Source organism: Podarcis liolepis (genome assembly GCF_965112155.1).
Source record: "Podarcis liolepis genome assembly, chromosome: 11".
Classification (NCBI taxonomy): Eukaryota; Metazoa; Chordata; class Lepidosauria; order Squamata; family Lacertidae; genus Podarcis; species Podarcis liolepis.
In genome coordinates, this window is record NC_139565.1 from 49,735,338 (window position 1) to 49,761,410 (window position 26,073).

General features: G+C 44.1%; 1 protein-coding gene across 9 annotated transcripts in view; it reads left to right on the top strand.

Annotated features, from left to right (window-relative positions):
- Positions 1 to 26,073, top strand: part of PDZD2 (PDZ domain containing 2) — a 241,109-nt gene that overhangs the window by 120,818 nt on the left and 94,218 nt on the right. For 2 of the 9 annotated variants that reach the window (XM_083465644.1, XM_083465645.1), the window contains exon 1: positions 13,460 to 13,680. The exons of the other annotated variants lie outside the window; for them this stretch is intronic. In XM_083465644.1, the coding sequence (XP_083321770.1) occupies positions 13,604 to 13,680 (77 nt within the window). In that variant the 5' untranslated portion in view covers positions 13,460 to 13,603. Of the gene's footprint in view, positions 1 to 13,459; positions 13,681 to 26,073 lie in introns of those variants that run through there. 9 annotated transcript variants of the gene reach the window in all.

The window sequence follows — 26,073 nt, forward strand, 5'->3', positions numbered from 1 at the left end:
CACTAAATCATTCATCTCTCTTGCCATTCTGATCATGGAATAACCCTCCTTACATACCTGCCTTTACTTCCAGTTTGTTCCCAGGTGGAGCAGACGGTGGTGATGTATTTCTTACCTCCTCTTCAGCAGGAGGTCTCAAAACACAATCCAATTAAAACGAACAACACTGACTTCACCCATAACCCCCCAAAACAAGAATTTCATACAACACATTACAGGGAAGGCACCACAATCAATTCTTCAGTTTCCAAAGGCCAGGAGCAAGAGGTGTGTCTTCAGTAACTGAAAGGACCTGTCCCAGATGCACCTCTCTGGGGAGGAAACGCCACATTCCTTGGGCCAGCACTGAGAAGACTCTGTCCCAAGCCACCGCCCCCTGAATCTCTGAGAGGGGTGGAACTGTACTCCATTGATCTTAATTCCCAAGCCGTTCTATAGAAAGGGAAACTCCATTTCAGATATTTGGGGTCCATGTCATTTCGGGCTTCCAACACTAATGTGAAAACCTTGAGTTGGGCTCCGAAGCTAAACAGATGTTATTTGTGTTCAACAATGACTTGGCTGCTGCAGTCTGCATCTGTTAAAGCTTCTAAGTCAGCGGTTCTCAACCTGTGGGTCCCCAGATGTTGTTGGACTACAACTCCCATCATCCCTGAGCTCTGGCCTTGCTAGCTAGGGGTGATGGGAGTTGTAGTTCAACAACATCTGGGGTCCCACAGGTTGAGAAAGGTTGTTCTAAGCAGTTTTCAAGGAAAGTCCCAGGTGGAGCACTCTGCAGCAGTCTAGAGGTTACCAGAACATGAGTACAATGGCTAAGTCATCTCTGTCCCAATAAGGCTGCAGTTTGTGAACCAGACTAAGCTGGAAATAGACCTACCTGAGCTAGTGGCAATGTTGGATGCAGGTATAACCCAAAACTATACAGCTGTTCCTTCCAGGGGACTGCAACCTAGGGGACTGCAACCTGGTCCAGAGCAGGGTGCCTCCCCACCTTTCAGATCTGAGAACATGAAGTGCTTAACACCTCTGCTTTGTCTGGATTGCATTTCAATATGTTGGCCCACGTCCACCCCGCCGCTGCCTCTAGGCACTGATCTAGCACCTCAACCACTTCTCATTCACATGGTTCAGAGAGAGGAAGCTGGTTGCCACCCACATGCTGGTGGCATCTCATTCCAGATCTCCTGATGACATCTTCCAACAGCTTGTTAAATAGCTTGGCAGACAAGATGGCTAAACGGTGCAGGGTAATTTGTAGGACCATAAGAAGCTGCCTTATACTGTGTCAAATCATTGGTGTATCTAGCTCAGCCCAGTCTACACTGCCTGGCAATGCCTCTTGAGGGTTGACTCAGTTTCCCTCTGGGACCTCCCTGGAGATGCCAGGGCTTGAACGTAGGACCTTTGGCACGCAAAGCATCACAGAGCCACATCTCTTTTAGCTGCTCATTGCTGTTCTTGTGACGTGACCCCGATGGTCACATCCAAACCATAAGTATAAAGAATGTTCCAAACACATGATTCCCCAAGAATCCTAAGAACTCTAGTTTGTTAAGGGTGATGGGACTTGTAGGCCTTGGCTGGGGAGGGCGGGGTATAAAAAAAAAATATTATTATTATTGTTGTTGTTGTTGATAAACTACAGTTCCAGGGATTCTTCAGTGGAAGCTATGTTCTTTAAATGTATGGTGTGGATGTGACAATTGTAATATTGTTATTATTATTATTGTTGTTGTTGTTATTTATTATGCCTCCCTATACCCATAGGTCTCAGGGAGGTTCAAAGTTACAATATTTGAAGTAGAAAATACATAATAAAAACAATCAAACTACAAAACACATAATAAAAAACACAATAAAAATAATTGAAACAATTAGCAATCCTAATGTATGCACACTAATAAACAATACAGTCCGCAACAAAGGTCTCTAAACCATACTCCGCCCACAAATACAAAAATACAAATTAACATGTAGCATTTAACAACAATTTAAAACAACCCCACCCTCCAAATAAAACACCACCCACCCAAGTTTAAACCCCATCCCTATTGAAACAGCAATGGATTGAATGCTTCGGTCTTGGATTAGGAGTATGTGGATGACTTCGTTTTCTGTGTCTTTCGTCCACTTTTCCGCTTGTCCCATGCTTTCGAGGTTTGGGTCTCGACAGTTTTGCCTTTGCCCCATAGCTTTCCCCCAGAAAACCCACTCTTTAGCGATAAACCAGAGCAATCGTCCATCTGGAGAAAACTCATTGACGTTTGCTCTGATTCAACGGTAAAGATCGGGTTTCCTCAGGGGAAGGGCAGCAGGACAAGGGCAAGTCTGGATGACAACCTAAGGCAGCTTCCTGTGCAGGATAGTTCCACGAACCTGTTTTTTTTTTCCAGGAGGGTTGTGGGAATTAAGTAATAAATGTTTGCACACCATCAAGTGTTCAGTGTACCCAGCTGATTGCACAAACATTGCTAATGGACTTGCCCACCCTTTTACCCGTAGGGGAGAGTTATTAACCTTAAAAGGGAAGAAGTTCAGAAAAGCAGGATAAGAATGCATCTGCTTTAATGAAATACTATTGTCTGACTGGTTTCCTAGGCAAACTTAAGTGGCCAAGAGAGAGTATTTGTGGTTGCTTTGAAAGTTGTAATGTGAATACCTAGCTATTACAACTCGCATTTCGCTAAGCTCTTTGAGACTGCCTGCAGGCAGGCAGGCTGGCAGGCTAACGTTAGCTTCCTTTTTAACTATGTGAAGCATCCCATTCATGAGAATTAGAAAGCCAATTAGTACGGATCTGAGAAAGCATCGTTCTTCCTGTTTCATTAAGATGGAGAGAAGATAAATGGGTTTTGGCAAAGGGCCTGTGGGGGCATTTCACACATTGCACAGCAACAAGTCCTAGTTTGGCTCTGAACTGCTGGATTAGGGGAGGTGACAGAGCACGTGCTCTGCATGTAGAAGGCCCCAGGTTGGATATGCAGAAGCACCTTCACTTTAAAAGGGACCTCGGGGAAGACCTCTCTCTGCCTGAGACCTTGAAGACCAGCTTCAATCTGAGTAGCACAGTTCACCTCGGAACACCGTCAACGCAAGAGCACAGCAGCCGTTTTGGGCACCGTGATCTCATGTTATTTCACCCCAAAAAAGCGCTTTTTGGGTGGGGCACGATCTGACGCAAGTCACATGATTTGTGCAGGAGTGCAGCCCTAGAAGACGGCACTCCCCCGTTTTTCACCTCAACATGTTGGAGGAAGGTCGGTGGTTCAAATCCCCGTGACGGAGTGAGCTCCTGTTGCTCTGTCCCAGCTCCTGCCAACCTAGCAGTTCGAAAGCACACCAGTGCAAATAGATAAATAGGTACTGCTGTGGCGGGAAGGTAAATGGCCTTTCCGTGTGCTCTGGTTTCCATCACAGTGTTCCGTTGCGCCAGAAGTGGTTTAGTCATGCTGGCCACATGACCCAGAAAGCTATCTGTGGACAAACGCTGGCTCCCTCGGCCTGAAAGCAAGATGAATGCTGTAACCCCATAGTCACCTTTGACTGGACTTAACCATCCAGGAGTCCTTTACCTTTTAAAAAATGTGCTTATGCATGGGAATTGCCAAATACCAATCACACTCTCATTTACAATTGTAGATTTACGTGTTTCAGATATTGGATACAATGTTGGGATCAAAATGTCGCAGTGTGGAGTCCACCTGTTTCTGCCCTTTCCTAGGATACTCCATTCCATTCCCCCCACCCACACAACAGTCAGCATTCTGTGGCCATTGAGCATGCCCAGGCAACTTGAATTCTTACCTTTTGGTACAATGGCTTTAAAAAAGGACTATTTCTTATTGAGACTTAGATTCAGTCAATATTATATTGTATATAATTGTGCCACTAGAGCATTTTTAAAATTTAAATTCAGTTAAGTGTAGATTCAGTGAAATAAGTACCGGTAAACATGGTTAGGGTACGCCTATTAATTTCAATAGGACTATGCTGGGTAAAAATTGGAAAAATTGTATGCTGCCTTTTTTTTATATTTCAGAAGAAACACTTAAGGTGCCTGACAGCATGGTTTCACAGAATCTTACTAGTAAACAATCAGTCAATGGAGAATCAATTAAAATATATTAGCGATATTACATTATTATCATGTAGAGCTGCAGCGATGATTTATCTGTTACCGCAATGCATAGTGCAGTTCTATGCACATTGCTCAACAGCAAACTCCATTGCGTTAATTGGGACTTACTCCCAGGTAAGTGGGTACAGGATTGCAGCCTAAAAGACTTTTGATCAATTAAAAAAAGTGCCCCTGATGAAACTGGCACCCAATGTTTTTATGTTAATTACTTTTAACATCGGGCGACCTCATTATTTCGGTGTGCTAGTATTTATGTGAGCAGCAGAACAAAAAGATCTCTGTATCCATTTACTTTCTCGTTCGATCCCAGATATGCCAACCGTTGCTAATTGTTAAAACCCCTCAAGGAGAGATCTTTATAAGAGCTCTGTTCAGCACAGCTCGGTATGGCTGAAATAATTAAATTTCTCCTTAATTCAAAAAAAAAAAAAATCAGTGTCCATCTCCTTGTGTTGATCTCACAAATAGGCGTCTGAACTTTTTTTTTTACTGAGTAACATGAAAGGCATGCGGTCTCTAATAACTCTCTAGGTGTTCTGGCTTATGCTAAAAGGGTCTCCTGCCGTTGCAGCGTATGTAAAGTTGACAGGCGCTGTTCTTCCCCCCTGCCCAATTAAGGCAGTTAATTAAATCTTTGGGTTTTATTTATTTATTTGTTTGTTTCTAGGCTGTGTTCCTTCATGACTGAAGCTTGGCTAGCTGGCTGGCTTTGTTTTTTCCCTTACCGCTTCCCAAAACCTCGTAGTAAACTTGGCATTAAATCTGTACCTCTTGCCATTAAGTCCCCTGTCTTTTCAGGAGATTCAACTATTGTGCCGGCCTTTCCCCCCATGCTGATAAAGCTTTATTTAAATTCCACTTCCCTTGGAATGATTCTCCCCTTCACCCCCATATTGAATTGCTACACATTGTGTTTCTTGCTCTGGAGATTTGTTTGCACCTGTCATTAAAATTAAAATAAAAAAACACTTCTTCATTGATGGTTCTTAAAGTCAGAGCCCAGTTTCCCTCCTGGTCAGTGCCAGATTTACGTATAAGCTAAACAAGCTATAACTTAGGGCCCCAGTCACTTGGGGCCCTCCAAAAAAATTAAAGGAAAAAAGAACTGCATGTACATTTCCAAAATATAAGATAAAAAACAAAATAAAAGCTACATACAGCAACAGTGTTTTGTGTTGTGTAGGCTCCTATGATGTAAGTAATGGGCCCCGCCTGCTAGCCTGCTCCCTAAAACATAATAATAATAATAATAATAATAATAATAATAATAATAATAATTTATTATTTATACCCCGCCCATCTGGCTGGGTTTCCCCAGCCACTCTGGGCGGCTTCCAAAAGAATATTAAAATACTGTGATACATCAAACATTAAAAGCTTCCCTAAACATCACTCGTTTGCTCATTTCCATATCAACTACTTTGATAAAAGACGTATTTTGTTATGTACAAATGGCTTTAGGTACCTGTTAGGTCCATAAATTACCATGCAGCATATATTCAACACAAAAAACAGCGACGATTTGTTGTTGTCAAAGGACAGCTGGACATATAAAGGGCCCCATTACCTTCAATAGCTGAGGGCCTCATCAAATCTGGCCCTGCTCCTGGTACCCCCTCTTTGGGATAGTGGGGAGGGAGCTTCTCCTTATTTATTTATTTTTATCTACTTGGAAGATCCATACACTACTTTTCAACAGTACCCGAAGCAGTTTACCTGGTAAATTAGGTCAGGGAATGAAACGTTCTAAAACAGTTCAGTTCTAAAGTTTCCTGTACAAGACTCACCTGCAATTTCTTGAAGCTTCACCAGGAAGATGGCGTCATTGGCTCTTGTGCAGAAATCTTGGTGGAAGAGACTTTTGGAAGTATTCATTCAACAGTGATGCAAAAATTTGTCTCCTTTGCCTTCTGTATCACAAGCTGGTGGATACCTTCTTGTCTTTGCACCCGCCAACACCACAACTTTCAGTATTTTCTTAACCTGTGGTGCACTCTGGCAGCCTAAGACAATGCGTTGCTAACTTGTTCTATCTAGAAATTACACTCAGTTGCCTGGTTCTCATGTGATGACAAGCCAAACCATTGTTTACCATGAATGAGGAAATGTGCAGGATCCCAGAATGAAAATCACAGCTGCTGTACTCCTCCCACAGACATACAGTCGTACCTCGGGTTGAAGTAGCTTCGGGATGAATATTTTTGGGTTGCGCTCCGTGACAACCCGGAAGTAACGGTGCACGTTACTTCCGGGTTTCGTCATCTGTGCATGCGCAGACGCTCAAAATGATGTTGTGCACATGCATGGAAGCGGCGAATCGCTACCCGCAGACGCGGGTTGTGTTCGCTTCAGGATGCAAATAGGACTCCGGAACAGATCCCGTTTGCCTCCAGAGGTACCACTATACTGCTACCGAGTACTTTTTTTCTTAAAAAAATATATGTTTAGGGGTACTCTCATTTTCCTACTCCTATTGAAATACTGCCCCTCAATGAAGCCAATCTTAGATTCACAAAATGTTTAGGCGTATGCGTACCCCTGCGTACCCTTAGAAAAAAGCACTGCTGCCACCCAGAGCTTAGCCAATGTTTAGCTTAGCATTGTATCCTAACTCAGCTTTATTGCTTGCCTGGCTTCAGAGAAAAGGTTTTGGGTTTGCTAGTTAACCGGGCTCAGGGCGGCTAACAACAAGTTTAAAACACTTAATTGACGCTACAAAAAAAGCATAAAATACGGTATAAAGCGTAAATAACAATAAAATCAAGAATCAAAAATCAATTTAGGGGGAAAATCCATCCAATAAACATTAGATGATCACCAGGGCTAGCTGGCTAAATTAGTCCCGCTTGGGCCAGCAAGGAGACCAGGGGAGAACCAGTTGTGGGATCCCAGAGTGGGCAATCTTCAGAAAAAGGGGAGGGGGAGGGAAGGAAGGGGAACAAAAGATCAGACCAGGTTCAAATTGAAAGCCATTCAGAATAGTTCTGTCTTACAGGCCCTGCGGAAGGAAGTCAAATCCTGCAGGGCCCTGGTCTCATTCCACCAGGCTGGAGCCATCACTGAGAAGGCCCTGACCCTGGTGGAGGTGGCCTAATGACATCATAGAATCAGTAAAAGAGCCTCTACCTTGCACTCAGAAGGACCCAAGTTCATTCTTTGACCATCTCCAAGTAGTGCAGGGAGAGGCTCTTACAAGAAATCCTGGAGAGCTGCTGCCAGTCAGTGTAGATGGCATTAGGCCAGATGGACCAGCACCCTAACTCCATAAGCCACCTTCCTGCGTTCCTAAAACAGTATGTGATTTGTAAAACATAACATTTCAGGGCTCTGCCTTCTGCACAAGATGTCCTGACTCAACCCATGCCCAGCCTGCACAGGAGAGCCCTGGTGTGACACTGCTGCACTTTTCATGCTAGAATTCAGCTCCAAATCGCGCTTGTTTCAGCAGTTCCTTGTTGTTTGGCAAAGAGGCCTATTTTGTTCCCGAGGTCACTACCAGTTCAGCAGGCTCACATGCTGGTTGGGACGGACGGAAATCACACGCAGCTCATTGTTAGAGAAGGTTGTGGGAAATGAAGCTAAACAAGACAACAAGAGCCCCGTGCAGCTGTCAAAACCGGCCAGTATTTGAGAGCTATAGCAGCCTGAGAAATCTGTAGGTAAAGGAGGGAGAGCGAGCCTATAGGTAAAACTCACTGAACCACGAAAGTGCTATATATAATGAACCTTAGTTCATTATTTATTGCAAAGAATTTAGCTGCTTTTCCTGCAGATTAGAAAATGAAGATTGCTTGGGTGTCTTCAGGTATTTAGGCCAGGCGTAGAAACTGGTGGCCAGATCTGGCCCCAAGAGCAGTTTTATCTGGCTCCTGGTGGCCCTACCCAATTTTAACCAAGGTGTAGTAGTTGCTCACAGTTTTCGCTCGCAAGTTTAAATGAAAGCTTTCAAGTTCTTGGAGACCACCAGCGCTTCAATGCTACAGTCTTTGGCTCAGTGAGCATAGATCAGAGGTAGTCAAGGTGGTTCCCTGCAGCTTCTATCTTCCCTGGCCATTGGCCATGCTGGCTGGGGCTGATGGGAGTTGGAGTCCAACAACACCTGGAAGTGCATTGCATTCACTACCCCTGTGCTGAATTGTATATACTCAGAAAGAACCTGACCATCCTTGGAGATACGTTTCTGGTCCCTCTTGGAAGACAGCGAGCTCCCTGCCCCAAACCTCTGGGCTCTTGCTCCTTCTGATCTAGTTCATCAACCACCCTGTATTTTGCAGGGATGTCTGGTTTTAGCTCACTGAGTAAAAAGCCACATTTACCGTCTTTATGTTTTGATTATTTATTTTGTGCTCTGATTATTTTTTATTATGTGTTTTCTGCTTTTTATACTGTAACTTTGTGTTGTAAACCACCCTGAGACCTACAGGTATAGGGCGGTATACAATTTTAATTATTATTTTATTTTATTTTATTTTAGGGACATGTTCGTGAAAGTAGTCTATTGATTTGCACACTGAGTAATTGATTTATTCAATTCTTTGCCACAGGTTTGGGTAGATTTTACAGGTGGGGGTGGGGGAAGGATTAGGTAGATTTCTGTAGAATAAGTCTAGTTGCAAATGCTGTAATTCCATAGGTCTCACGTTAGAGGCAAATTCAGCCTCCACATTCAGGGACAATTTAGAGTTGAACTAGTCAGTGCTGCAACAAAATGTTGCATTGTGGAGTGTTCCTTGTTCAGGGTCCCAGTCACTCTATTTCATTCCCCTCTCCTCTGCTTTCCCATCTGCCCTGCTCCAACAATCAGTCTTCATCTTGTGGCCACTGAGCATGCTTAGCCCCACGTGAGCTGCTCCCACAAATATTTTTTCTGTACTCCTGCAAACAGGGGGATTCTCCTGAGCCTACTATGTGCATGGCTTGTGCCATTTTGCAAAATAAGCAATGGCAGTCCCAAACAGAACATCAGAAAGAGAGGGAATGAGGCCAGTGCGGGGGACAAACAGTGAGGTGGAGCATCTTTTTCTGCCCGACTTTGTAGCTTGGCCACAGAAACCAGATAAACCTTTGGTCTGGTGTAAGTCCAGCAAAGACTTCTCTAGGCAAGATGTGTCCTTTTTGACCTGATTGTGGTATCTTGTTTACAGACAGAACTATCTTGTTTACAGACAGAACTCGCCCGCAGTCAGGAAAGATGTTTCCCCTTACGTCAAGCAAGGCAGATCCTAGAAAACATGGATATATTGGGAAAGAACTCATGGGGAACAGGAAAAGCGGGGTCACATGCAAGTTAAGCACAAAAACATGAGAAGCTCATGCAGCTAGTGACTGGCCAAGGAGATCAACCAAATTCTGTGACTTTGTGAACCTACAGCTCATATTGAATTTAAATAATGATACAAATTGGTAATAAACTGTCAATACATCACTTCACCCCAAAAAATTCTGTCTTCTTTCTCAATATCTGAAGAATTTGTCAACTTGGCCATAGGTGTAAAATCCCGCCATCTCTGTCCATCTCTTCTATAATTTTGGGTGCTATTTATATACAGTGGTACCTCAGTTCTCGAATGGCTTAGTTGTCGAACAAATCAGCTCCCAAACACCGCAAACCCAGAAGCAAGTGTTCTGGTTTGCAAACGTTTTTTGGAAGCTGAACGTCCGACGCAACTGCCGCTTGAGTGCAGGAAGCTCCTGCAGCCAATCGGAAGCCGCGCTTTGGTTTTTGAATTATTTCGGGAGTTGAACGGACTCCCAGAATGGACTAAGATCAAAAACCAAGGTACCACTGTATACAGTTATGGCTGCACAAAGCGTATATGAAACAAGTTCTTTATTTTCTGGCCTGGCTGATTTGCTGCAACTCATAAAAAGAATACAGTGGTACCTCGGGTTAAGTACTTAACAGTGGTCCATTCTTAACCTGAAACTTTTCTTAACCTGAGGCACCACTTTAGCTAATGGGGCCTCCTGCTGCCGCTGCACCACCGGAGCACGATTTCTGTTCTCATCCTGAAGCAAAGTTCTTAACCTGAGGTACTATTTCTGGGTTAGCGGAGTCTGTAACCTGAAGCGTATGTAACCTGAAGCATATGTAACCCGAGGTACCACTGTACTGTGTGAAATGGGGCTTCATAACTAAAATGTTTGCCACTTGATTCTGGATTACTGTTTGAAGAAGCAGAAGTCACACAAACAAGTCTAACCTGCATTTCATCTTTAAAATAAAATACAAAAAAACTACACCACCAGGTATTTTCTAATTCATAACAGAGTTCAAGGCTGATGTGGAAACAAAACATGAATAAGGATGAAGGCATTTGATTTGCTTCTGTGCGCATGCGGGTGTGTGGTTGTGTGTGCTGATCACTGCGGACAGATGTGTTCAGCTAGCTATTCATTCACGGGAGTTGCTATCTGTGCAACTTTCATTACCGGAACAAGTCAACCCTCTTAGTTTTCAGAAGGTTCGTGTGAGTGAATGGCAGATGCAAAGAAGGCAGAAGCTTCACTAATTTGATTAGAAGGTTTGCAAGGATAGCATGAAAAATATTTCCTGTTTACATACAATCATGCAAGTTGATGCAGGTGGAGGTTTTCAGCTGCAAAAATATTCGCTTAATCAAGAGCCTTCTAGCGAGTGATGAATGTAGATTTAATGTTTTACTGGCATCGGCTCAGTGCTTTTCCAGTGCTCGGTATCTGTCTGGAAATTTTTGCTGCTGCTTTTGAGTCGTACTACGTTGTGAAAAAGAGATAAAAGCTGCTCCTCTTCAGCTGGTTGACTTCTAACTTACCACGTAGCCAGTGGCAGCTGATTTGAAATTCACAGCTGGAAGATCTAGTAGTAACTTGATGTTATTTCCCTTGGGAAACTTGAAAAAGACTGTTGAGATCAAGGGGTCAACCCCAGCACATTCCTGGTCCCAGGATTAACTTGAACATGGTCCCCACTCAAAGTGTTGGTGCCAAAGTTGCAGGGGCCAGAGTAACTCTTCCCTACTAAGCCATCATGGCCAGTTTTCATGCCAGGAGTGGATGGACCCAAGTGCTGTTGCCCCTTGTGGTGAACCACTGAGCTGCAGGTGGCAGCTTCTCAGGGAAGTACCTTCAGGTCTTGGACTGATCCAGGCTGGGCTGTTGATCCTTCTGGATATGAAGAAGTATCAGGGACTTCCTGTTCCAGCCAAGCCTTGCTCAAGCAACACCATCTTCCTGAGATTTGCTGTGTTTCTATCAGTGCTTGGAACGAACTACATGAATTTAACCAAGTCTGCTGAATGAGTTGACACATCTCTGAGCTACACGTGAAAGTATTTCCCATAATTGCTGGGGACACTAAATGTGAATTGAGTTCATTTTGGGATAGATTTTTCTAGTTCATATTCAAGTTCGTTCTGTTAGATGTGTTTCTTACTTTTTAGACTCTTTGGGCTTAAAGATAATGATTGTTGGGAGAAATAGATTCTGATGTGTTCTTAGTTTTCTTAAGTACGGTATTTTTTAATATTTCAGCACAGCAGCTTGTAACATTCTGAATGCTGGGGGGGGGGGGGGAATGGCCAAGGATCATTGGGATGAATTTGGATTGAACTGTGAACTGAAGGTTCACCAAACTAGTTAATTGTGTTAAGGAATGGATGTGAACTGGTATTACCATATTTTTCGCTCTATAAGACACACCAGACCACAAGACACATCTAGTTTTTGGAGGAGGAAAACAAGAAAAAAAATATTCTGAATCCCAGAAGCCAGAACAGCAAGAGGGATCGATGCGCAGTGAAAGCAGCAATCCCTCTTGCTGTTCTGGCTTCTGGGATAGCTGGGCAGCCTTCATTCGCTCCATAAGACGCACACACATTTCCCCTTTTTAGGAGGGAAAAAGTGAGTCTTATAGAGCAAAAAATACGGTAGTTCCTTTTTGGACCTGTCGAGGTTGAACTACTTCCTTTTCAAAATGAACTTTCCATGTTTTCCTTCTCTAACTTTAGTTATTGTTTGCTGCTGACATCTTGCTTGCACGTCACTCATTCTAACATAGAAGTGCAAGCTTCTGGTCTCTGCTTGGAGCTGAGTTGAAGGAGCAGACGGAGAGTGTCTAAGCCCTAAACACATTGAGGTTCATTCTCATAATGCTTAACCTAGGAGAGCATGTGGTATGGGGAAGCACCCTTTGCATCAGCTGTGACATGAAACACTGTGGAAGGAATAGCTTTTGATGCTCAAAAAGAGGGGCAAAGGAAGAAGAGAGGACATAGATTATTTTTTTACAGAGCTTAAAAGGAGGCTGCAGGTATTAGGACATTAAGGTAAGGTAAAGGGACCCCTGACCGTTAGGTTCAGTCATGGCCGACTCTGGGGTTGCGGCACTCATCTTGCTTTATTGGCCAAGGGAGCCTGCATACAGCTTCCGGGTCATGTGGCCAGCATGACTAAGCCGCTTCTGGAGAACAGGAGCAGCACACGGAAACGCTGTTTACCTTCCCGACGGAGCAGTACCAATTTATCTACTTGCACTTTGACATGCTTTCGAACTGCTAGGTTGGCAGGAGCTGGGACCGAACAATGGGAGCTCACCCCATCGTGGGGATTCGAACCGCCGACCTTCTGATCGGCAAGTCCTAGGCTCTGTGGTTTAACCCACAGCGCTACCCACATCCCTTAGGACATTACTGTATTGTAAATTCTAGTTCTTTTAAGGCTTGTCACTGAGGAGGTAAACTTGTGTCTGGCCTGTACTGTTGCAGACTGCTGGTGAAGATAGCATGATTACATACTCTTTCATATTTTTAAAAAAGTAAAAACTACCTGCACTAGAAAACCAGCATATCATGGAGGACACTAGGCTAGTACTCTTCTGTCTGACATTTTGATTACAGTACAGACAGAGTCCACTTTCCTGTGACTAAGCCCAGCTGAACAAACTGGGACTTAATTTTCCGTAAATGTGCACAGAACTGAGCTGCTAGCTTTCTACGTGAAGGGCCATTTTGCGTTGGTATGTGACATCCCACCAGCAAAACTGAAGCGGGGGGAGTGACATCAACTAACGTCTACATCTGGTGGTCTTACAGGTGTTTGTTTTATCTCCCTTTCCCAATACTTCTCGACAACGTTTGCATTTCCCTCCCTTTATTTGACATCTGCTGCGCTCGTGCCAAAAAATAGTTGGAAACAAATGCCTCATCTTGCAGCCCAGCCAAAGCAATAGATAACTCTCTTACGAGCGCCATTTAGCTGGAAGCATTCTTAAATGAGAAATGCTCAGCGTGGATTGGGCGGGGCAAGCTGGTGCCAAAGGAGGTGGAGGAGGAGGCGAGGGTGGAGGACGAAGAGGCGAAATCAGATGTGGGGCGCACTTGGAGCATGGAGCATCAACAGGAAGTCTGGGGCAGGACCCTGGCGTGCTTCACATTCCTCCTCGCAGCAAGTAAACTTGTAAAATGGCAGGTGGAATAATGAGGATAAATGAAGACGGGCTCTTTCCTCTCTAAGGCAGCTGGATTTCAGGCGGTGCTGGTTGACAGAGCAGGATTTTCCAGCAGGTAAGGAGAAGTCAGGATATGCGAACCTTGCTGAGTTTCAGATTTGTTGAAACTTGTAAATAGTTCCTGTAAACTTCCCAGGCTAGGAGAATCTCCCTGTTTCTTTCCTTTTCCCTGCTAGCTTCATTTACCAAAAGTTTGGCATTGTATTCTATGCATTAAGAAGCAGTGGCGTAGCGTGGGGGGTGCAGGGGGGGGGGCTGGCCGCACTAGGTGCAACATCTGGGGGTTAGGGTTAGGGGGCGCAAATCCACGGGTTAGGGGGCGCAAATTACTTGCCTTGCCCCGGGTGCTGACAACCCACGCTACGCCACTGTTAAGAAGACATTGATTCCTCTGTTAGCAAAGTCTGCAACATGGTTGACTTGTTACCCACTAAACTTTGTGTGTGTGTGTGTGTGTGTGTGAGAGAGAGAGAGAGAGAGAGAGAGAGAGAGAGAGAGTTGCTTCTTCTGTTCTTATCCTTTATTCATATTTGAAAATACCATTTTTCGTCTCTTCATTTCTCATCGTTGCCTTTTTCTGGGTGGCTACAGCTGAAATCTGGAAGCATAGTTAACCAACTACAATATGTAACAGCATTAATCTGTCTTTTAAATGCGGTGGACAAACTGGCAACCATCTCGTGCTTTAAGCATCAGCCCAGCACAGGGATAGTTGGGGGTTTTTTTATACTGGAAATCAGTTGATTTCACTGACTATGACAAGAACTTACTGTTGAGTGTTGAAGCAGTGGAAGTTGGAAGTAATGAAATAAATATCTTAAGGGGAGTATTCTGCAATTGAACAAAGCTGTGCTCAACGCCCAGGAGTATCCTTGGTTGTGAAAAAAAAGGTCTGGGAGTGAATTGTTTGGTTCCTTACTGGTGTTCGCGATTGCATATATATCTGTTTGCTAAAACAGTGTTGGACTATAACTCCCATCATCCCCGACCACTGAGTACGTTGCTTAGCCCCACAACATCTGGGCACGCAGCGTTGAAAAGTACCATGTTGTGCTTCTGAACAACAGTGTATTCATCTATCACTGCAACTGAAGTAGAATAGGTTTTACTAAACTTGGTCCCTTCCTTGCAAAGCTGCACTTAGAATAAATATATTCCAGAACTGCACATCTTTTTTTAAAAAAAGTCTCAATAATTAGGCATCGTGGTCCAGACATAATAAATCTACTGGCATATGTGGCAGACTGAGCATGCAACCCCAAGTCTACTAACAGTGGTGCAGTCCAGAAGAGGTGGACAAGGACTGCAGGCTTGTTTCTGTACCTTGCCACGTACCCTTGGCATATAACCTAAAAATATCCACAATTTCACAGGCTCCTGAGCTTCCTCCTTTTTTGCACAGATAATACAGTCTTAGATGCATTGGCAATAGTCTCCAGGAAATAAATAAGATTCTCTTTTTGAAGGCTGCAGTATTAGGTCCACGTGTTAGGGTGCAAGTCCCACTGAGGTCGATGGAGTTTAGTTGTCAGTAAACCAGGCTGCGTATCTCTTCTTCAGACATAATGAACGAGGCTAACCTCAAAACAATGCAAGCCCTGCCAAGGAACAATTTTGGGAAGAGGGGGAAAAATGCGGCAAACAGCTGTTCTTGCCTTTGTCTGGTTGAATTGTTAAACTTACCGCAGCGAAGTCCCAGGAACTCCTGGGTTTTAGCAACTTTTTACATACTTTCGAAGGTGGAGCAGTTTTTAAAGCAGGCAGGGAGTTCAATTTTGAGCTTTAAAACCCAAAACTTAAAATGTTTAAAATCCAACATCCTCAAGTGCATGGGCTGCTCTTCAGATCTTATTGGGATTCCCAGTCCTGCCAGGATCTTATCAGGATTCCTGATTACAGGGAGGGTTTCCTAATACATTCAATCAAACATGCTTAAAGAACTTTTCAGACCTATTCAGTAATCCCAGGAAGGTCTGAAAAGCAGCCCATATACCTGGAGCTGTTGTGTGCTGGTGTGTTGTGTCCCCCTCCCCAGTTTTACAGCTTACAGGTTCAGACGAATGCCAGCATGCTGCTTATGTTTTGTGTTAACCATGGTTAGCTTTAGTGCATGTGCAATGCTAAACTATGGATAAGGCAAATGAGGGAAAGGTGCGAGAGTAGGACCAAGCTTGTGTTCCCAAGGTTGGCTACAAATTTTGCAAACTGTGGTTTGAGGGAGCCAGCAAGATATCTGCACTGGGTGACTGAGTTTTGGCTTTGATCTGGCCTAGGACTGTGGGTGGTTTTTGGCTTCCTTAAGCTGTATGTGGGAGTAGGGTTTTCGTTGCAGAACGGTGTCTCTCTCAAGTACTTCTGAACACATTGGCATCCTTTGAATATTCGGTGTTGTCGAATACTTGAAAGGGCTGGTTAAAGGTTTGGTTATATGGTGGAGCATAAGTCTGTGGGTTATAAGAATGGGAGAATTTGTATGGAGAGTATCATCTAGTACGCTTCCTGTCCAGCTTCTGTGTCACAAGTGCTTTCATTTTATCCCTAGACTCTGTTAGGATGTCTTTCAGGGTCTCTTCTCTGAATAATTGGCTTCCAACAAAAGGCACATTAGCTAGGTTTATATTTAACTGGGAACCCACCTCCCAATGTCTTAACCACAAGGTATGGCACGCCACCATCTGGGCAGCCATTGTGCACCTCCAAAATTTGGTGGAATCTAGGGTAGCGCCTGCCACAAATGCAGAAGCCCTGGAAATCTTTTTAAAGGTCTGTCTGCTTCTAGGATGATCGCCTTGTGGGTTGTTAAACGTGCCATCAGCCCAGATTATGGAAGCCCTTGCAAAAATTGTGCACACTGCTCTTAAGGAAATGGCAATGGCCTCATGTGGTCTTCTTAATGCATAATTGATAACGCCTGTCAGCTGAGTCTTTAAATTAAGAACCTGCTTTTTGAAACCAATAAGGACAGTGGTTTATCCACGGGAGGGAATTTTAAGGATGCCATGAATTCTGTGTCCAGGGAATAGTATTTATGTCCTGGTATAGGACATTTTATAAAAAGGAAGTGGGTACCAGCATCTTCAGCAAGGTGGAATGGGCACCCCTTCCCTTCCCACCATATGATTCAAATGACCATCAAATGCCACTGTGATCCAGAGCCCCACAGAGCTTTTATGTAATCAGGCCATTGCATTCATTTATGTGCGTGGGAGCATAGCCGCATACAGGACTACATGAATGGCTCTACTGCCTCCATTGCAATGAGTGGGACCAATCCTGGCTGGTGAAGGATGTGTCTGTGTTCAGCCTTGTAAGAAATCAGTGCCTGTATAAAGAGGCCACAGTCTTTAGCATACCTTTGAACCGCATGTTCTAAATATTCAATAGGCAACACCTTGTCTGGTTCCATGGGTCTGAATCCTTAATCTCTGGGGAATCAGGCACTGGCTCCCTGTTGATTGAGGCATCCTAGCTGGGAATGGTGTTTGCTTTGGTGAAGAATCTAATGCTCACTGTACATCTCTAGATAACTTCCTGGGTTTATTTTTGAATTATGTTTCTTAGTTGCTAGTCCTCTGGGCGTGGGGAACCTTTGGCCCTCCAGATGTTGCTGAACTTCCATTCATATAAGTCCCAGCCAGCATGTCCAGTGGTTATGGATGATGGGAGTCGTAGTTCAGCAACATCCAGCCCAAAGGTTCCTCGCATCTGCTTAGGACACAAGAAAAATACAAAGGCATGAAAGGCTACGATAATGTCAAATAATATGCGTAAACACTGTCAGAACATAGACTAAAATAGTAATCAGTAATTACCCATTAAAATTTTTTAAAGATGTTAGGAGATCCAGGTGAGCAGAAACTTCTTTGGCCGGTACCAAAGATGCCACTGTGGGTACCAGGTAGGCTCTGAAGAGGGCGAGCGTTCAGGGGCATCTTGTGTCAGGAAGGGCTGCTTGGCCTTCTTCCGCCGCTGCCGCCACTACTACCTACCTGCTTCTCCTGCTGCCACCTGTCACAGACAGAGAAGCAGCAGTGCCATCAGCACCAGTTTTGGGAAGATTGCACTGATTTGAGGTCAGTTCTCACCCAAAATGGACACAATGGAAAAAAGTGACTACAGTGGTACCTTGGGTTAAGTACTTGTTCTGGAGGTCCGTTCTTAACCTGAAACTGTTCTTAACCTGAAGCACCACTTTAGCTAATGGGGCCTCCTGCTGCCGCTGCACTGCCGGAGCATGATTTCTGTTCTCATCCTGAAGCAAAGTTCTTAACCCGAGGTACTATTTCTGGGTTAGCGGAGTCTGTAACCTGAAGCGTATGTAACCCGAGGTACCACTATATTTGTCTGCTGAGGCTGATGAAGGTTTTCATGAAAATCTCTTTCCGTCCTTCCAATCTTAGCCCTTTCCTTTACCAAAAGTCTCCTTGCAGCGAAAGAAATTAAAAACAGCAACAGACATAACCACAAAATGCACTTCAGCATGCTTTAGTGCTCTCAAATCAATTCTAATGCACCTCAAACCCGAAATCACAAAATAAGGTAATTTTTACTGGTGCGCCGCGGCACAGAATAAAAGCTGCGTAGGGAAGACATTTCCTAGTTATGCCTTGCCTTGCTTAGATTTTATAATTTTTATTTTTCCTCTTTGTTTACCTCGCACCTTTAAGATCTCATTTGCACATGATGAAAGACCTATACGCAGATTCCTATTTCCGTGTAGGAATTTGCCAAAACCTCTCATCTTAAAGGAAGCAGGCATCCTTGGGGATTAGCACACTATTTGCTTTGGCATGTTCTTCTGTGCAGCTCCCAGACACTCCTGCCTGAATAATTCAGCCCCTTTCCCCATCTTACCTGTGAGTCAGATCACTCCCCTGCTGCCTTGTGCTTGGGATTTGGTTGTACAGCCCTTAAGCGAGAACTGTATAATTCAAACAGACAAAAAGTGCTGTGGTTTATGAGTGGCGTGAGCTATCATGGCAAGAGCTTACTTCATGAGAGCTGAATCTGATGAAACAGGCTGAGGCCAATGCTGATCTCAAATGGCACAAAGCCCCATGAGGCCTTACTTCAGAATCACATAGGATCACTTCATACTGATGACTGTTAGGTTCAAAATATCCTTCGTTTGCTCATGCTCATGAGGTATGGTGGTTAGAAATTCCTGCCTCATCTTCTTTAAATGCTCTATAATAATCTTCCATATACTTTGGAAAGTTGTTTGTCTCTTTGCTATGCATTTTGATACCTTTTAACCGCAACCATGACACACCCTCCCAACATTTCTCTGATGAAAACAAGGAAGTCCTGATGGTTCCTGAGATCAAGGAGCAGGTTTTCATCTATGTTTGGAGACAATGTGACTCCATTTTGAATCAAGATCGCAAATGATGGCTCTCAAAACTGCATTAATTTACAGTGGTACCTCAGGTTACATACGCTTCAGGTTACATACGCTTCAGGTTACAGACTCCAGTAACCCAGAAATATTGCTTCAGGTTAAGAACTTTGCTTCAGGATGAGAACAGAAATCGTGCTCCAGCAGCGCAGCAGCAGGAGGAGGCCCCATTAGCTAAAGTGGTGCTTCAGGTTAAGAACAGTTTCAGGTTAAGAACGGACCTCTGGAACGAATTAAGTACTTAACCCAAGGTACCACTGTAAACCTAATTTTGCCTGCTCATTCTTGAGATAAAACAGCAGGTCTTTGTCTATGTTTGGATACAATCAGATTTCATTTTGGATCAAGTCGGTGGGCCGAACCTTTCAAAACAGAACTGATTTTCACCACTAATTTCAAAACTGCTCTGGTTATTTTGTTTCTTAGAGTGCCCTAGCAGCACCATGGAGGCAGCTATTAATTATTATTATTTTAGTTTATTACCTGCCTTTCACTCTTACCCTCAGGTCCTGAGGCAGATTACAATAAATTTTAACACATCATTAAAAACAGTTTAAAATGAATTACTACCACGAGAGTATGGTCTATCCTAAAAATATGCATGTCAGTTGTCAAAGGCCAGGGTTAAGAGGTACACCTTCAGCAGCTGATGGAAACTGTAAAATGAAGGTGCCTGGCACATCTCTTTGTGGAAGGAGTTCCACAGTTTAGGGACTGCCAGAGAGAATGTCCTCTCCTAGGGTGCTGCCACCCTGAGCTTCTGAGGGTGGTGGAACTACCAAGATGGCCCCACTGCTGATCTTAACACCTGAGGGGGTCTGTAGGGAAGAAAGAGGTCTTTCAGATATTTGAGCCTAAGTTCTTTATAGCAGAGGGTTTCCAAACTGTGGTCTGCAATCACAATTCCACTCCTGTATACCAAGCCAAGAATGGGGAGCCTATGAAGTTCTAGAAGTTATCAGACCACACTTCCCATCTTCCCTGACAATTGGCCATGCTGGCTGGGGATGATGGGAAATGGAGTCAGCAACATCTGAAAAGCCACAGTATTCTCATCACTTGCCCTAAGCTTTCTTCATTTCAGCAGTATAATTTAGGGTGGGAAAGGAGTCGTTTTTGTTGAACAATCAGGCATCAGAATTCCTTGTTGATCTACTGCAAAGTCCATCCAGATCTGCCTTCTAACATCCCCTGAGCAAGAGAGATCAGAACTGAAGAAGGCAGGCATTCAGATCTGATTTTTTGGGTTGATGTTTGGACGGGGGGGGGGGGGAGAGAACCTGCTGGATCTGACCAGGAAACCCACCTAGTTTTGTATTCTGCTTCCATCACAGACCAAGGAAATGGCCCTAAGAATTCTGTAAACAGAACATGGAGGAAAAATTGCATACAAAAATATGTATATCAGGAGAGATGAATCTTCACTACGACTTTGGAAAAAATGTGGAGAACTGAATTTAACATTGGGAAAAAATAAAAACCGTGAGAAGCAAAATTGACAGATTCTCCCATTGTTCCTTGCAGGCCCATCTTGGCCTCGAACACATCATCTTTGGTGTAGCAGTCGTGTGATAAGAAGTCTCTTCAGATGAGGCAGGAGTTGCAAGTGATGTAAAGAACTTTGAGTCTACCTCATCCCCGCCACTTTAAAAATGCAAGCTAGTTTTAATTTTTAACAATGCACAAGGGCACTTCTGTGCTGCTGTTGCCGAGACCTCGATTGTGCTGGTGTCAAGGCCTTGCAGGCTGGACTGGAGCTGTGTGTCAGCGTGTTTTGTCAAGATTATAGATGTCATAACCCAGGGCTTTTAAACTTAAGAACTCTGACTAATGGGTGACCGCTATCTGACCACTTTAGGTAGCTGATGAAACACACAGGCAGATGAAGCCCATGTTTTAGAAAAGACAGCAGTCTGAAGCAGCCGCTGCTATCTGGGAATGTGGGCTGTAGTTACTAGGACAAACATTTGATTTGAAGAGATGTGACAATCAAAGCCCAGCTCACAAAAAAATAAAAATAAAATATTGCCCGTGTATTTCAGTGTGCCTGTATATTCAGTCCCTTGGATGTACTTACCGGTTATCGCAATATGGTCTTCTGAGCAGAACTGTCATTGTCACTTAGGGCAACGTAACCATTTTGGAACTGTTGCGGTACATCTGCTCAGTGAGCCAATAAAATAAGGTAAGTCACGGGTGGCCAGCCTATGGACAGGGTCCCACAAAAGTCTGTGACACACCTTGCCGGGGACAAGCAGGTTTATGCCTTGGATGGGGGTGGTGGTGTCTGCACTGTTAGAATTCCTGCTCCGTGATTGCAGTCATGGGATTGTTGTCTTTCACACGACGGTGTATGCTTTGACTCCACAAAGTGGGAAGTGACGGAGACAGGATGTTTGTGTTACTGTGTGCTGTGAAGTGGGACTACAGTGGTGCCTCGCAAGACGAAAAGAATCCGTTCCATGAGTCTCTTCGTCTTGCGGTTTTCTCGTCTTGCGAAGCAAGCCCATTAGCGGATTAGCGGATTAGCGCTATTAGCGGCTTAGCGGGCTTAGCGGATCAGCTGATAAGCGGCTTAGCGGCTTAGCGGATCAGCTGTTAAGCGACTTAGGGGATCAGCTGATAAGCGGCTTAGCGGATCAGCTGTTAAGCGTCTTAGCGGATCAGCTGATAAGCGGCTTAGCGGATCAGCTGTTAAGCGGCTTAGCGGCTTAGGATCAGCTGATAAGTGGCTTAGCGGCTTGGGAAAAAGGGGGGGAGGAAAAAAACCCCGTAGGAACTCGCAAGACATTTTCGTCTTGCGAAGCAAGCCTATAGTAAATTCGTTTTGCGAAGCACCTCCAAAACGGAAAACCCTTTCATCTAGCGGGTTTTCCGTCTTGCGAGGCATTTGTCTTGCGGGGCACCACGGTATTGTCCTTTGTTCATTCTCTTTGCTGTCTGATGCTAGAGAGAGAGAAGCCATGTTGCAGTGCTCCATGTGTGTTTATATGTAAATAAAGTAGATTAGCCAAAATGCTGAGTTGCTGAGGTCTGTCACGCAAACTGCGAACACTCTGCGGATCCCTAAGTGCGCCAATATCTGTTGGCATCGGTCGCTGTGATGTTCGGGCAGAAGAAAGCTTTTGAAGCTCCTGAATGATCGACCAGGAGGGAGGGAACATGTCAGTTTGTCCCTCCCAACCGTGGCTGCTTCCTGGCTAGAGGTAAAGCCCACAAAGGTGTTTAAGGCACCATAGATATATTATGCTACACACCTGAGTGTGTAAATGCCGTGCTTGCTGGGAAGGTTTGCTACCAGTGTGGCTAGGTGTTAAATGAAAGTATAGTGGTACCTTGGTTTTCAAACATAATCCATTCCGGAAGACCGTTTGAGTTCTTAAACATTTGAAAACCGAGGCGGAAATGGCGGCCTGCAAATTTAACTGAGAAAATTGAGAAAAATAACATATACACTCAGCGGAAGCTTTCGACTTCTGAGGTGCATTCAAAAACGGAAGCATTTACTTCCAGGTTTACGGCGTTCGAGTTCCGAAACGTTCGTCAATGGACACGTTCGAAAACCGAGGTACCACTGTAGCATAGAAAGGCCCCAATAGTCTACTGTAACTTAGGCATGCGTGCTCTCCAGCACATTGAGGTGTTAACCTACTGGATTACTCTGTTTGGAGCTTTGATCCAGCCCATATCAAGGCATGGCTGGCTCAGCAAGTCAGAAATGAAGGTTGTTCATTCACTGGCTTTTGTCTTCTTCTGTGAAGCTTCGTTGATGCCAGCATGTTATTAAAGTAGCCAACAACTGACTCATTCTCAATTCATATGAATGCAACAGCTTTGGGAGGTTTTTTTTATAAAAAATCCAACAGCTTCCATCCCACAGAAACATTGTTTACAAAACTAGTGAAGAGGAAATGGAAGAAAACCCGGGCTTGAATTGCTCCGTGGGACTAGTGATGGGATAAGGAGCCAGATCAAATCCAAACATAAATTAAAGGGACAGAAAGTGTTTCAGTGGGTTGTTTGATGTTGCCGTAGTGGAAATAAGATGATGGTTTGTTCTTAAGAGCAAATGCCCATTCCATAAAAGCCGCTTTCACTTTGGTCTGGCAGACTTAATTAAGAAAACCCTCGATTGATAAGGGCCATGATATCCAAAGCCCAGGGTATGTAAATATTTGCACAAGGAGAAATTACCATAGAAATCAGAAAATCATGCCTGCAATGAAACACAATCCACTTAATACTTGGTGGAACGATTAGTATTCTTCCACTGTTGCAAGGGAGAAGAATAAAAATTTTGGGAGGAAAGTATACTTCACCGACAGAAGACATTGCTATTAGGAGCACCTGTAAATCTACCCTAATATTTGTAGGTGCAAATATATATATATAGAGAGAAAGAAAATAATTCCCTAGATGCCAAAATCCTGGTTTGGGGCAATCACTCTTTGGTGAGAGAAGCCCAGCAGAGACTTAAAACCACAAAATATGCAGTAAAATAAAGGGTGGAAATACACACTTTCAAAATATGCCTCCCCCCAAAGTGAGTTCCAAAATGACCCCTTAAAAAGTTTCCCTCTTCGCCAAGCATAGGAAAAGGACCACAGTTTTGGTAAGTTAAAAAGTGATTTCCTTAGAAACTCTCCAGAGGTCAGATTCATGTGCTTTAGAAAGTTGCACAGGTAGTAAAACGTAGGTTAGTGGTGACAGTTCTTAAATTATTGGTATAGCAACTCAAGAATGGCTTGTGAGAGCCATGTGGCTGGAAGGAGCAGCTCAGAGCTGCTCTCACACACCAAAGCTCACATATAAACTAGAGAAGAATAAAGTCTTGATTACCTAGTTTCTCCCAAGGTGGAGAGAACTGGACATAGCTAAGCCTGGCAGGACAGCTTACTCTATGGTATTAACCCCTGCATGCATAATCTAAACTTCAGCATGTTGCTTATATGAGGCTGGTTAGCCCGCAATATCCTTGATTTTTCTAACTGCTGATTGCCCACTTCTTTTCAGTATGGTTTTGCTGCAAAACCCCATAGCTGTGTATTATCATAGAGTTTCTAGTTGCCTCTAGAAAGTTTATGATGTTATCAAGACCCTCCCCTATCGTCTGTCTCCAGCATCTAGTATCCAGTGATATCTTCCTTTTGGACATGGGATTCTATTTAGTTTTTGTGGCTAAAGACCACTGATACACTATGAAGCTGTCCACCCCAAGGTTGTAGCAAGGCTACCTTCTTCATCTGTTACATGTGAACTGGATTATTATCCTTGAATTGGGACTTCCAGGACTATCCTGCAAGGGCAGCGAGTGGCAGCAGCATGCTTTGAGCTGATTGTATGGTTATGATCTTGGGAGTGATTTGCGAGACACCCAGCTTTCCTTAACAAAGGCTGATTAGGGTTTCTGTTTTGGAAACGCAACATTAACGTCCTCCTTTGTAGATGTTGGAAGGCACCTAGCCTGCATGGCTAAGCAGGATCAGTGTTTGTCTCCTGCTCTGTACTATGACTCATTCATTAAAAGTAATTATTGCAGAGGCTAAAGTATTAGCTGCTGATTTGTCTTTTGGAGCGTGGCTGTATTATCTGTGGAAACAGGTGTTGCCTGCTTTGCCGAGTCCTTGCAAACCCTACGAAACAGAAATTGACAGATTGAATTAATTGCCGAAATGTCGTTATAAGTAAACATCCTTCAGCTCCAATTTGGAAATCCAAAAGGGGTTCCAGCGAAGCAGGCATGTTGATTTACAGCCAGCGACAAGCATCAATTAGCACTCAGCCTGTGTGGCAGAAACGAGATAGCGTGATCCTTAACAGAGGATGCTTCTCTGTTTGTTGGTTGTTTTCCCTTCCATTGCTTTTGTCCTTTCGCAACAGTTTAGAAGCAATAAGAAGGGCACCTTCTCTATGTCTCCTTTGCACCCCAATGCAAATTTAAACCTGTGCAAACAATTGCAGGGGTGGGGTGGGGGGTAGCTATTTTTAGTTATTGGTCCGGCACTTTTCAGTCTACAGCATTTTTTATCTTGGGGCCTTTTCAGGGCAGAATTAGATGTTTGGGGATTTATGCAGAATGCTGCCAACTGTGTTGTAGCCAGGATGATCAAAGCACACATTTCATCTTGCCCACTTAACAATGACCCCAATGCTTGAGGTAACCTCACAACCTGTGGCAGGCATTTTTTGTGTGTCATCCTGTGGTGACCTTGACCGCTGCTTGCATGTTCTGCGGCCGCTGACCAACCGGCACTGCAATCCACATTTGCTGTATGTCACTGAAAACCCTGGTTGCCAAAAGGGGTTGTGGGACTGGGCCCTGGGCAGGTACATAAAAGGCTTGAGGCACAGACCCAGATTTTGCATTTGATTTGCATATGTGAACACATGCATATCTAATGCAAATTTAGGTCAACTTGCAGAGAAGAAAACAAAACAAAACAAAATTTCTGGCTTGTGCGGTCAGGTTATGGGGTACTAAGAGGATTTAGTGGGGCTGGAACATTAACTTTTCTTCTAGCCAAATTAGGTTGGTGGGTGCCTTAGCTCTGTGGGGTCATGGCAAGATTTTTTTTTTTTTAGGCCAATACATTTGTGTGTCTCTGGTCAAATTAAGGTGGAGGTCAGTTTGGGTCTTGTATGCACCGTATTTTTTGTTCCATAAGACGCACCTGACCATAAGACACACCTGGTTTTTAGAGGAGGAAAGGGGGAAAACCCTGTTTTTGGGGGGATCAGCTCACAGTTGTGCAGTTTCTTTTGCAAAGGGGGAAAGCTCTTTTTTTGAGGATCAGCTCAAAGTTGTTGAACTTACTTTGCAAAGGGGAAAATTCCTGTTTTTATGGGGTTCAACTCACAGTTCTTCAGCTTCTTTAGGAAATGAAAGGGAGCCATTTTTACAGTTTCTAGACAGATAATGTAATCAGCCAGTCACATGTCGCTGGGGAAACAAACAGCCTCTGCCTCCAGAACATCCAACAATGGAGGCCTGGGCAAGGGGACGGCGCTGGAAAGGGAGCCAGTGATCGCTCCACATTCGCTCCATGAGAT